The sequence below is a fragment of the Bremia lactucae genome, linkage group LG8, assembly GCF_004359215.1.
Source record: "Bremia lactucae strain SF5 linkage group LG8, whole genome shotgun sequence".
Lineage (NCBI taxonomy): Eukaryota > Oomycota > Peronosporomycetes > Peronosporales > Peronosporaceae > Bremia > Bremia lactucae.
In genome coordinates, this window is record NC_090617.1 from 129,581 (window position 1) to 142,501 (window position 12,921).

General features: G+C 45.6%; 3 protein-coding genes across 3 annotated transcripts; 2 read left to right on the forward strand and 1 right to left on the reverse strand.

Moving 5' to 3' along the window:
* Positions 1-633: 633 nt before the first annotated feature.
* Positions 634-1,908, forward strand: CCR75_008929 (uncharacterized protein; the record flags this gene model as incomplete). Its single annotated transcript, XM_067966976.1, has 1 exon — positions 634-1,908. The coding sequence occupies one exon, from the start codon at positions 634-636 to the stop codon at positions 1,906-1,908; it is 1,275 nt and encodes a 424-aa protein (XP_067823222.1).
* Positions 1,909-2,068: 160 nt separating this feature from the next.
* Positions 2,069-6,004, reverse strand: CCR75_008930 (uncharacterized protein; the record flags this gene model as incomplete). Its single annotated transcript, XM_067966977.1, has 1 exon — positions 2,069-6,004. One exon carries the CDS (start codon positions 6,002-6,004, stop codon positions 2,069-2,071), a length of 3,936 nt encoding a protein of 1,311 aa, XP_067823474.1.
* Positions 6,005-10,993: 4,989 nt separating this feature from the next.
* On the forward strand, positions 10,994-11,506 carry CCR75_008931 (uncharacterized protein; the record flags this gene model as incomplete). The annotated part of the gene is made up of 1 exon (XM_067966978.1): positions 10,994-11,506. One exon carries the CDS (start codon positions 10,994-10,996, stop codon positions 11,504-11,506), a length of 513 nt encoding a protein of 170 aa, XP_067823473.1.
* Positions 11,507-12,921: the final 1,415 nt, after the last annotated feature.

The window sequence follows — 12,921 nt, forward strand, 5'->3', positions numbered from 1 at the left end:
CTTTCTACTGCTGAACTTATTATAATAATATCTAACTAACTATGGCGCCTCCTCGCGCACCGCACGATCGTGTTTTGAAACGATTGGCGGGGTTGATTTAGACTTAAATCAACCCAATCAATAGAACTAATGTCTTATTGCATCAATAATACCAAATTTGTTGCAATTGGAACTATTTAAGTCAAAATTAATTAATATAAAATTTTGTACTTCTTTGTTTATTTCCTCTCATAGAAAACTAATATTGTTATTCCTCTTATAGGAAATAATACTTATGAAACGGGACAACCCCGTACATGAACCCACTGCGCTGCAGATTGGAGAGTGATCATAGCAACTTTTAGAAATCTTCCTCTACACGACGTGTACGTGAAGTATATGAACCTATTAAAAAAGGTTTATTTTCTTAACAGCTTCACGACGGAGATCATCTAACTGCATGAGCTAAAATCTTTTGTTGGCAGCATTCTTGAAATTGGATGGGTAAAGATCCACGTAGGAAGGCAAAGTGGTCCATCAACTTGACATGTTAAGTGCAAAGTGGTGTGGCTTACGTGACGACTCCAGCCAGCCATTTCTAATTTTATCCTGTCCGGCCGTAACGGACCCTCCCTCGAATTCATTTCTGTAGTCATGACTCGCGGAAAAAAAATCGGATTAGGCGAGTTCCTAGGCGACCAGGCAGCATCCTACATCCCGGAAGCGTCGCTGCCCTCGGGTCCGCGAATTCGCGCAGATGACGACGACGGAACATACCGCGGTGGCCGCGGCGGCCGCGGTGGCGATCGCTTTGGTGGAGACCGTTTCACAGATCGTGAGCCTTCCCGCAGTGATCAGTCAGATCAGTGGCGAGGAGACCGCGGTGGTCGAGGCGGCGGTTTTGATGGAGATCGCAGTGGCGATCGCTTCGGCCGCAGTGAAGATAGCGGTAATTGGCGCGGCGGTGACCGCTTTACCGGAGCTTCACGCTACGACCGTCCATCGCGCGACGACTTTGCAGCTGAAGAGCGTCCGGCCCATTTGCGTTTGAATCTGGTGCGGCGCGCTGACAATTCGAGTGCGAGCAGCGACGTGCGCAACATCAGCGGTGATAAATGGTCTGGCGCATTTGACGGAGGCAGCGGCCGCTATGGTGACCAGTCTGGTGATCGTTTTGGACGTGAAAATCGCTCGGAAGGGCGTGCATCGGGCCGCTTTGCCCGTGGCGGCGAAGTGAGTCTGTCGTCTGGTGTATCAAACATGCGCATGAGCAATCGACAGGAAGAAGTCGCCATTGAGCCTGAGGTGAACGATAAGAAGGTGCGCGCGCAGCAGAAACGTGAAGAACGCAAGAAAAAGGCCGACGAGGAGCGGCTGGCAATTGAAGAGGCCAAGCGTGTGGCTGCTGAGGAGAAACAGAAGGCAAAGGAGGAAACTGCTCAGAAGGCTAAAGTTGAACGGGAGACAATGAAACAAGTGCTGTCCAGTGGAAAAAAAGGTGAAGAACTCGCACAGATTGCCGAAGAAATATTTGAGAAGAATGGGCGTCCGAGTGGTGCAGTGCTCTTTGAGACTGTCTTGTCCGCAGCTGAAGACGTGGCCAAGTCGAGTGCAAATTGGATCGCAATGCCTGCTTATGGCGAGTTGTTAAAGCTGGTGATGGAGGACTCGGACAAGAAGGACGAGATGGAAGCACTGTACGCGCTCCAAATCTTTCTGAATAAGTATGACTTTCCGAAGGGCTTGCTCGAAAAGTGCTTTATGGCTCTCTATAGTTTGGACATTATTGATGAGACTGGTTTCTTCGAGTACAAGTACGACGTTGATGGAGATGCACCTGGTCGCATGAAGGCTATCATCCAGACGTCGACATGGCTGACATGGCTCGAAACACCGGAGGAATTAAGCGATAACGAGGAAAATGAATAGATTGAAGGAGCGTGGCGGCAAGAACAGTTTTATCAATGGGTCGAAGAAGCGGGAAATACCATGACTTTGCACATTCCTTACTAGCTAATCTATCATTAATAGATACAACTCTTTGATTGGAATGATGCATCCCATATTACACGAAAGAGATGGTAATTAATCACGAATCACGTGCCGTGACAGAGGTGACCATGTCTTGAATTGTTGAAATTGGTGGTCGGTAAATTTCAGGGAACAACTTTCGTTGCAATGAATTAAATGAGTATTTAAAGCGGCCGACATTTTTCTTGGCAACGTGAATACGAACACCGAATTCTCGCATGATATTGGCGACATCCTTCACCTCTTCCAATGGTCCATACTCGGTAGCACTCCCCGATTCAATCTCTTGAAGCACATGCCGCTTTCGTTGCACGAGAAGCCGCGCCTGCTCTAGTGTCGTGCTCATGGCAGTTCGATCTTTGCCCGACTTGCAGTACGTTATTCGGCCACCATTCAGACTACGCACGGCATCGGCAGCATGCAGCAAGATGCAAGTATTTTTAGAAGCTGAGTTCTCGCTTTCTACACTCAAGCGCAAATTCCGCAAGATCTCATCAGGATGGGATCCCACACTGATCTCTGACATACCAATCCCGCAACGTTCGGTAAAGCGGTTATAGTATTCCGAGATTGTTCGAAAACTCGTGCTGTTGATTTTGCGCTGGATGGACACACCTGAGTGACCCACCATGTTTGCCAAACTCTGCATTTCATTAATGCCTTGTGTAAATAGGACCGACGTGACGCTGATCAAACCGCCATCTCTTAAGCTGAACGGAAGAAGCGCAAATTGCGATGAAGGGATCGAAATTTTTATAATGTAGCCCACGTCTAATTCCTTTTTTACCAGCACTTCCATGTCTGCGCCCTCGCACAGCTCAAACGAAAACGTTTCTAAGCATTTAATTGCTACCCAAGCGTCTGAGATCATGCAAAGTTCCTTACCATGCGACGAAATAAGGCTCTCCCATCCGACGAGAAAACCAACTTTGGCCAATTGATCCAGCACCTTGTCATTTCTTTCCTGAAGACACAAATCCAGCTCGGCCATGAAGCACGTGACAAGGCTACTTACAGATTGAGATACTGCAACGCTTTTTCGTAAATAATAATCAGAGCGAAGCATTTCCAAACGGCACAATAACTGAACAGCATATTTCAAGGACGTTCTCGGGTCCCTATTTTCTTCTGGCTCAGCACGGAGCGAGGGGTAATTGGCGTAATTTGCGGCCTTCTCGTCGTTGTTGTTTTGGTCAAGTTGTCGAGAGTTCTTCTTTTTTACGAATCGATTGGTTGGCAGTGCCTTGACTCGAGCTGCTGCAGCCTTTCGAGCCATCACTGAATATTTTGAGGGCTTTCTCTTCGGCGCAGTCTCCACTGGAGTCACAGGGGCAGCAGCAACAATACTGTTTGAGCCACTAGAGGCAGGCGATTCTGATAAATTGCCGCTGTCGGAATTGCGAGCTTCATCTTCGACCTCTGCATCATTTTCATCATCCATGGGCGGAAAGAAGAAGTTAGGGGAATCTTCAGGAATATAGCAGTCCTTTTCGCCGATAGGAGTTTCTACGACTTGAGGTTTTAGCTTTTCTAAGGCAGTGTGAAAATTGTGCATCTCCAACTCCATTTCTCGCAACCCGCAATCACTTAGTCCCATCGCGTGTGCAGTTGGAGCGCCACAAGTCACAGTCGCATGAATCTCCGGAGCCGCCATATGCTCTTGCATTGAGGACGACTGAGCTAAATTGAGGATGCTGTTGTGTGTGTTATTGCAGTTGACTTGAACCAGGTCTTCAGTAAGTGATCGCGTATCTGATCCAAAACGCCTAAAAATACGAAAGTAAGAAATGTGCAGATTGGTCGGTATACCCTGAATGTCAGCACGCTTTTTATGCAGACTTGACTTAAATGTATTTTTCTCCTCGACCAAATGCTCTGTCAATCGAATCATGCTAGTGACGTTTGCAATCTGCTTCCGAATGTGTAGCACGTGCGGATACAAAAAGCTCAGTGGAATTTCTTGTTCTATTAATCCATCAGCCGAGGGCGGTGCACAGTCTACAGCCTGCCTCTGCCTTCTTGGAATACTTAAAAGAGAGTCCGAAGCGTAATTAGCAACGTGGTCACTGTCAGGTCGCGCAATGGGATTTGCAAGCAAGATGTTAATGCGTACTTGAATCTGTCCCGAAACCTCATCAGTTGAAAGTGAGTGAACATCAAACCAGTCGACAAGTGTAAATGATGTCACGACCTGGTGAGATTTTAGATCGTGGGTTCCAATTCCATCACCTTCGGCACCATCATCACCATCAAACACTTTTTTCTCTTCTACTGCCATTGCATCGCGAACACTCTGCAGCGGAATCATGACTTCCCCAATCAACTCATTTTCAATACCGCTCATGTAGCTATAGTGTTCATTGAACACTTGAAAAAGCAACCAACCAGCAAGTGGTTGGTCAGGCAGGCTTGGTCTATAAAACACAAACTGCTTCAACGCGTTTACCGGAGATACCACAACACGGCTTTTCAATTGCTGAGACGTCTGATATTTCACATTGGGCTTTCCGTGGGGACACTTTGTGCCGGCATTTTTGTTTGTTGACCAAATTGGATTTGTCGAATCGTACTCAGTATTAGTTTTTCCCACAGTGTATTCCTGATTTCCAACCAATCCGTCTTCAAATTTAACCACAACGAATGGGTGTACACTATTATTTGCTTCGCCTCCTGAATCTGAAGCGTCAGCGTCATTGCTACTGAATGACGATGGCCCATTGCTACCACCCCACTTAGCAGCCTTTATACGATTCACAAGACCCCCACGGCCAGCCACTACACTACCCATCGAAAAGCCAGAAGTGCGGGATGGTCGAACTTCCAATTCAATCGTCGTTTCGCTTTCACTGCTCGCAGCAGCGTCAATTGATCTTAACTTTAATTCACGTCCAGATACCACCTGCACGCGAAAAACGTCATGCCCAAAATTTAGTGCTTCTGCATCGTTTTCAAAAAAGCAGTTCTTTTTGCGGTTATAGTTGTAGCGCAATTTCCACTTCTCGTACATTTGCAGTAGCTCGTACTGGCACACGCGAAGTAATTGTAATGGAATTTTGACGCTAAAATCAACTTCCGCGGCTTCTTCAACCGCCAATTTTGCGTTGGCGACCTGCATTTTCGAATGTTCTTCTTTCATTAACGGGTAAAACAGAAAGCTTCGAAATAAATTATGCTGCGTTTCAAAAAGCGGATGTAGCTGAGGCTGAATATGCACGAATCGGAGCTCCACCGACGCTCCGTCTAGCACCGTCGAATGCATAGGCAGCGTCATTTTGTGTCTAAAGTTCCCACTAGTAGCCACTGCGTACATTTGCTGAAATGATGTCGAAGCGTATCCAAAGACTTGGCTATTCCTGTTGGTAGACGCACTTTCATCTGGAATCATGACCATGATTTGGACTTGCCGGTCAAATTTAGCCGGATTCTTGCAATATAATTGATAACCTACAGAGAAATCAGGATTGCGGCTTTTGCGACGTTCGCTCCAGAAACTCTCACTGTCCAACAGCCCGTTTGCTTCGTGCGGCGATCCCTTGTCATTAACGAGCAACTTACTGCTCGGAAATGGCGAGAACTTTGCCGTCTGATGAATTAAAACGTCTGCGTCAAAGCCGAAGATCGGCACTTCCTTCGCGACTTTGACCTCGACGTTAACCTCTGTAGGCGACTTGGCGCGCGGCGACCTGGTGTTATTCATGGCTGTAGCACTGCTTAGAATGTTGAAGGCACCTCGTACTAGAGTCTGTGCCGAACGAGCGGGGGAAACGATCAAATTGCCATCCACACCTCGACAGGAGACAAAGAAATTGAGCACCTTGCGGTCCTGCTCGGCGTCATTCAACGATATCTCAACCGGGGAGGTCGGCGCGAAGTTGAGGGAAGTGATGGAGGATGCACTGCTTTCCAAGGGGTGTGCTGATGTTACTACGGTAGGTGGTATGAGCTTTGGCTCGTCATTGAACAACATGAGGTTTGGACTCTGAGGCGCCGCCATGTTAGAGTAAAGCTCATGTCCGCACTTATTACGTAAGCATTTCGTGTGGTGCACATGCAAGGATTCGCGATTGCAAGATGAGATACAGGTGTTCAATTGTACAACTGTAACGGGGTATCCGTTACATATATATATCATTTCCTACAAGAGATAACTAATATTATATCCTATAAGAGGAAATAATATTTAAAAGCAAAAAAACATTATCTTTATTAATTTTGACTTAATAATTCCAATATTACCAAATTTGGTAATATCGCAACAAGACATAAGTTCTATCGGTTGTTTAATTTAAGTTTAAATTAACCACACCAATCGTCATAAGACACGATTGTGCGGTGCGTAGGTAGGCGCCATACAGAGTAGTGAAAGGTGACCGTTACTGTAGCGGAGCTACCTCGCTCCTAAAGTCAGAGCAAGACTTTCAGACTCAGGGAGTCACTTAGTTCTATTGAACTAATGGGTTTAACAACTCAGAAAGTCGTAAAAGCTATTAAAGCTTAAGGAATCCTAGTTCAAGGGATTCAGGGGATCGTAGAACCAAGTGGCAACTAGTGCCCGAGAGTTAAAAATGCTTCTATCTCTTACAGATCAATGCGCAAGCCTTAGAAAGGCACTTAACGCTTTAAGATCAAATGGAAAACTGCACTTTATTTAATTATTTAAATCTAAAAACCTTACCCCAGCTAATTTAAACAGATTTCGGCCGCCAGATATAAATCTGGCGGCGACCACATTTGTTACCCATAATAAATGGGATTTAAGTAACTAACTATTTTAAAATTGGATAAAAGGATATTTTGCCCATTTAGTAAATGTATCACAACAACGGTTCTCCAACCGATGTGTGCCCAGTACATTTACACCTGGTAGCATTTCGTAGTCCGTTCAACGACCTACGCACGTTACATCCGACTTGGACATGTTGGATGAACGAGGGAGCTTAGCAACCCCTCAAGAAGAATATAACGCAACACGTGAAGGGTCTTCCCCTTCGAGTGACCTTTAATAGAGAGCGATTAAACGAATGAGTTCGGTCGAAGGCGGGCCAGCCGTTGGCGCCATGCTGTACACTCTGGGATGAGAGGAACAGCATGCGGCCATAGCCGAGTTTGTACAACACGAACTCGACGGGGCCCGATTGAAAGTCCTTGCTCCATCAACAAGGAGCTCAACACGCGGACGTGTTGAGAGAACAGGGTGCTCAACAATTGGAACTGTTGAGGCAGCAGCATCTAAATGCTGCTAACGGGCTGACGCTTCCGCGTCGACCCGAAAATTCAAAGATAGGAATTTCCAAGTTTAAGGCAGTCGAGGGCGATCCCTTTTAAGACGATTCATCAAACAAGACGACGCCATAGAAGCTCATCGTATCAGTGATGATGCGACGAAGTGCAATTTGGCATGTCCAACTTAGCCGGACGTGCCAAATCTTTGGTCCTTGGAGCTCAAGCTTTACAATTCATTCGTCTTTGGCTCGTATAAGGTGTTTGACAACCTGCTCAGAAAAACATTCGAGCTACCACTTGCCGAATTCAGGGCTCGGGCTGAACTCCTAGATTTAAAGCAGGGCAAGCGTGACATTCACGCTTATGCTCAACATACACGATGCCTGGTCAGTTGTATCGTTAGTCATCCGATTGATGAACAAACACAGGTAACTGTGTTTATTAAAGGTCTTGCAGACGGAAGTGTTAAGACCCGCTTGTTCCGGCTGGAATTAGAGTCGCTCGACCAAGCGCTCTCTATTTCGGAACAGGAGGACTTCAGTCTAAAACAGCCTTTCGTCCACTCGGGTGCATATCCTCCACCGGGACGACAAGAAGGCAGGGGTCCTGAACTAATGCGTCTCTCGTATGTAGAGAGCGAGAAACCTCGTTCTTCAAGTTACAAACGGTTACAAAAATGTAATCGTTGTCAAAAGACGGGACACTCCACCAATGAATGTAGTGCTTAACGGACAGTGCTTACAAACACTGAGCGAAAAGACCGACATCTCGCTTGGAACAGCGGAGGATGCGGATCCGATGCTGTTGCGAAATCGCAACGGCGAGGCGGATCGTCAAAAAACGGTCGGGGTCAGTAGGTGCGGAGCGCCCTACTGATCCAGCAACGTCAAAAGAATTTGCAGGCCTTTTGACGAAAGATGCTCCTCACACACAAGCATTGTGTGTAACTGCCCTAGGGGATGAGGTTAATCTCATCACATTAAAAATTAAAGTGTCAAATGAGTTGCCACTTAAGTCCCTAGTCGATTGTGGGGCGTCGAATATGTTCCTGGACGCCAATCGCTAGAAGATCGCAGACTCATATTTATTGAGCGCGATATCCCTCTAACGAGGATAACAGTGCGTTTAGCAACAGACGCATATGAAACAGTAAGGAAACGTGTAGTTGGTATCGAATACACGTCAAAGAGTAACACAACGATGGTGATTTCATCGCACTTGATTTAGATGACAAATTTGATGTCATCCTTGAATTATCATGGCTCAGAAAGTACGAGTCATGCATAAATTGGCAGCATCAAGCCGTGACGACCGCGAACCGATGAACGTCTTGGAGCGTCCACAAGCGTGTTGATGTCCTACGTGTGAATGCGATAACCTCACTTGTGGACCGGTCGTTAGCATGACTGCACAAGACCTCAGTGTGAATACCCAACACATTGTGGAATTAGATCCCGACGGCTGTGCACAAGCACAGGCAGCGTCGAAGTTCGACCACTCGAATAAGTTGAGTGGTACGAAACAAGGATGCTTGCTTAAACAGCAACAGTCACGAAAGTTAGAATCGCTCGACTATCAGAGACAGTGCGAAAGTCCTAGATAGTCTGAGAGTCGATCGTAGAGGATCTCGCTGTGGTAGCGCAACCACAGCTTGAGGCAGTTGGAGAGGATACTCCCCAAATAAATTCTGTGTGAATAAGTCCCCCAAAACCTGTGGTATAAGGTTCCTAGGTACTTTTGAAATAAAGTTCCAAAGAGAAAACGAAGACAATTAATTTCTTAGTAAACAATTGATCAAGTATAGGCGCTTATACACTTGAGCTTATAGCGCCTCCGAATTTAATTTCGGAGATAACTTAATTGCCAACACTAGAACCGAAATGGCTCTTGCGTGATCTGCGTAGTGGCAAAGTCAATTAGATCTGCGTACATGTCACAGATGACAACTTCGTGGCCGATATTCGTTCGGCAATAGTATTTCCTGAGAACGAGTGTGTTCTCAGCAGCTCATCGATGGACGAAAGTGTCCTCGATGAGAAGACTTGGATTGAACGCTTTACGTCCCGATTCTGGAACTCTTTGGATACAAACCCTTTATTTAAGGATCTATAAAATTTAAAGATGTCTTCCGGTGCGGGTACCTAAGGATAAAGGCTTTCGACACGAAATCGACCTAACTCCAGGCGGAATTCGCGCCGAGTTATTCTGACGACGCCTTCGTTCATAGTACAGCCATGAACGGAAAGTCGGATGCTGAAGTTCACGCAATTGCGCCGAAATTGACAGTACATATTTCTTATTTGTTGAAAAAAAATGTAAAGGGATCATGAAACGCTGATTGTCAGCGTTCCTTTAAGTTTATCAAGCAAAGATTGATGCAATTGCCAGGATTGGCGATTGCCGACCCAAGACCGACCTTTCCATGTGGTCTGTGGCGCCAGCGATTTTGCAATCGGCTGTGCGTTAATGCAATATGACACAGACGGCGCAGAGCGCGTCGTCCAATCTCAGCTTCAATCAGCTGAACGCAACTATATAGTGCATGACAAGGAGCTTCTCGCCATGAAATATGCACGGGGTAAGTTTAGGGTCTATCTCTTGGAAGATAGACCGTTCATCGTATATACGGACCATGCGTCTTTATGCACGGCTGTAAACAGTCCACACCTCTCGCAAAGAATGGCGAGATGTTTATTTTTTTTCGCGGGTATGATTTCTACTAGAGTATAAACCAGGACGACTTAACGTTGTCGCTGGGGTCCTTTCGCGCCGGCCCGATTTTGATCCGGCTGCCCAGATTTACAGTGAGCAGAAAGCCACTGTTGCAACACTAAGTGTGCCGTCGTCAACATTACTCGACAACGTTAGAAGAGCTTATCAAGACACTTGTCAATTTACTCAATAAAGCCAACCACTTCCTTCTCCTGCCAACCTCTTCGCTGACTTCAACTCTTTCTGTGACCACCGCTCCACCCGCACGACACTCCGCTTCACGCCAATATCCGTTGCTTCCTCGCATCGGCCAGACCAGTGCTCAAACCGCTCGGTCCTCTCCGCTACCCAAACCTTACAAGTGGTAGCACTTGTTGGACTCACCAACCAAGTCGGGTTAATGACAGATCATCACATGAAGAAGTACCGCCAAGTACGTATTAACAAGACCGTTAGTCGTCTGCTCGCCGCCAAAACCTCAAGAAAAAAAAACTCAAGCTTCAACAGCAGATAACTAGAGTCATTTTTGTAGAAGGGATCAATACAAACCCTTTGTTATTCTATCATGGATTCATTGAATTTAGCTGAAATCACACCAGAAACTATGGCTCGGGCGTTAGCACTTTTGTTGCTGCGCAACACGAAAGTCTGAGAGTCCACGATGGGATAGCGCAGTGAAGTCAGAATCGACTCTCCATGCCACAGTTTTATTGTCGTATGGGAGAATCAGTCGAGCTTTTTTTTCGACCAAAGATATGAGTACCTAAAATTAAGCCAAAAATCTCAACTACGACGATCCATCACTAAACTCGCGAATTATTGCTATAGTGACAGCCAACCCAAAGGATAATGTCGATGCATGGTACAGCCTCAACAAAGATTCAATTCGGATATTTCCGAACTCATGGACAGTTTAACCTCGAGGTTCATTCCTCCATATCTCTAAGGACGTTTGCGCGATCGGCTCTACTCGCTGCAACAGCGAAAGTGTCAAAGTTTGGACGATTACGTATCCAGATTTCGCAACGCACTCATGCAAGTTAAAAGCATGAATGAGCTTGACAAGATTACTGACGTTGTCCGTGGACTCGTGCGTCGAAACGGTGTCCACCGCGATATGTTTCGCCATGGAGTACGACAGGTCACGTTTGTCGTCTTCAAGTTTTTGTGGTCATCAAACTCATACGATACGAGAAATCATTATCGTGCAAAGCAGAGCATTGGCCTGCTCGTCAATTTTTGCTGCCACAAGAATATAGCCGCGGCAACATGCCCGAACCAGTTCAAGTCGACTCCGGACGATTATCTACGTTATGACCAGCCGTACTTAAAAAGACGTGCACTCATTGCAAAAAGCAAGGACATTCGATCGACGAAAGCTTCAAGAGGAAGAACCGCGCAACATAGGCCATCAAGAAGTAAATCTAGTAACTTCTGTCGCAACAGACACGAAGTTCGTGACTCAGTCAGCTACATCGAAGCCGTAAAGAACATTAAAGTTACAAACATCGACTGCAACGGTGTAAGCGGGCAAGCACTCACTTATCAATTTAGTAAATAAAGCCAACCGTTTCCATCTCCTGCCAACCTCTTCAGTAACTCCAACTTTTCCTGTGACCACCGCTCCACCCGTACGACACTTCGCTCCACGTCACTCTCCTTTTCTTCCTCGCATCGGCCAGACCAGTACTTATACCGCTCGGTCCTTCGGCCTCTCCACTACCCAAACCTTACATGACCCCTGTAATGGGGCACACATCAGGTATAGGCCATTATATCTATTTATCCCGCAGACTAATCAGCTGTAACGTAAACAAAGAGAGAGACAGATAAGATTTCAATTGCATGTTTAGTATTAGTTTATAATTAAGTTAGCACTAGCAGATAGAAAGAAGAGATACTTAATTATATATTAAGTATTTCTTCTTTCTATCTGTTAATGCTAACTATTACTAAATATTAATACAGTTTTCATTTAACCCACTTCAAGTAAGTTGTCTTAAAGAGAAGTCTTCCTCTGCACGTACTAGTGCACGTGAAGTGACGTAAGGCACCTCTCGCAAGTGAAGCAGTGCGAAGTGGACTTGTACCGAAGCAGTACAAGTCGTAGTGCCCCGTTACAAGCTGTGTGTTAAGTGCCTTTATGCGTAGAGATACTAGCAGCGTGATACATGTAGCCAAAAGTAGGAAATGAAAAAAAAGTTAAGTTAAAGTTTATCAGCCTGTTGCACCCCCCCCCCGATGGTCGTTGCGCGAGTACCACAAGCCATTGCGGTACCAGCAACTAAGAAAAGTAAGCCTAAGCATGAGCCACAAACGGGAATGTTTTCATTATATACAGTAATGGTAGAGTTTTGAACGACAACATTGAAAATTTCGACAAATGGTGTATGTATTCAACAATACTAATAAACAGAGCTCAATAGTAGCAGACACTGAAATGGCTTAGACGGTGTGCTAAAATTCTTATTACTGACTTTACATTTCAAGAGAACAAGCTTATCATCAAGATGTAGACTGGCCCTGGTAGAGACCACCGAAAATGGTTGCCTCATACAACGCTATATGTCATATACATGTCACCTGTAAAGACTGGCCTCAGGCTGCAGCGGAGCTAACTCGCTCCTAAAGTCAGAGGAAGACTTTCAGACTCAGAGAGTCACTTCGTTCTATTGAACTAATGGATTTAACAACTCAGGGAGTCGTACAAGCTATTTAAGCTTAAGGAATCCTAGTTCAAGGGATTCAGGAATTCGTAATACCAAGCGGCAACTAGTGCCCAAGAGGATATACCTTAGAAAGGCTTCTATCTCTTGCAGATCCATGCGCAAGCCTTAGAAAGGCACTTAACGCTTTAAGATTAAAAGAGGAACTGCACTTTATTTAATTATTTAAATCTTAAACGTTACTCTTGCTAATAAAAATAGATTTTGGCCGCCAGATTTATATCTGGCGGCGAACAAATTTGCTACCCAT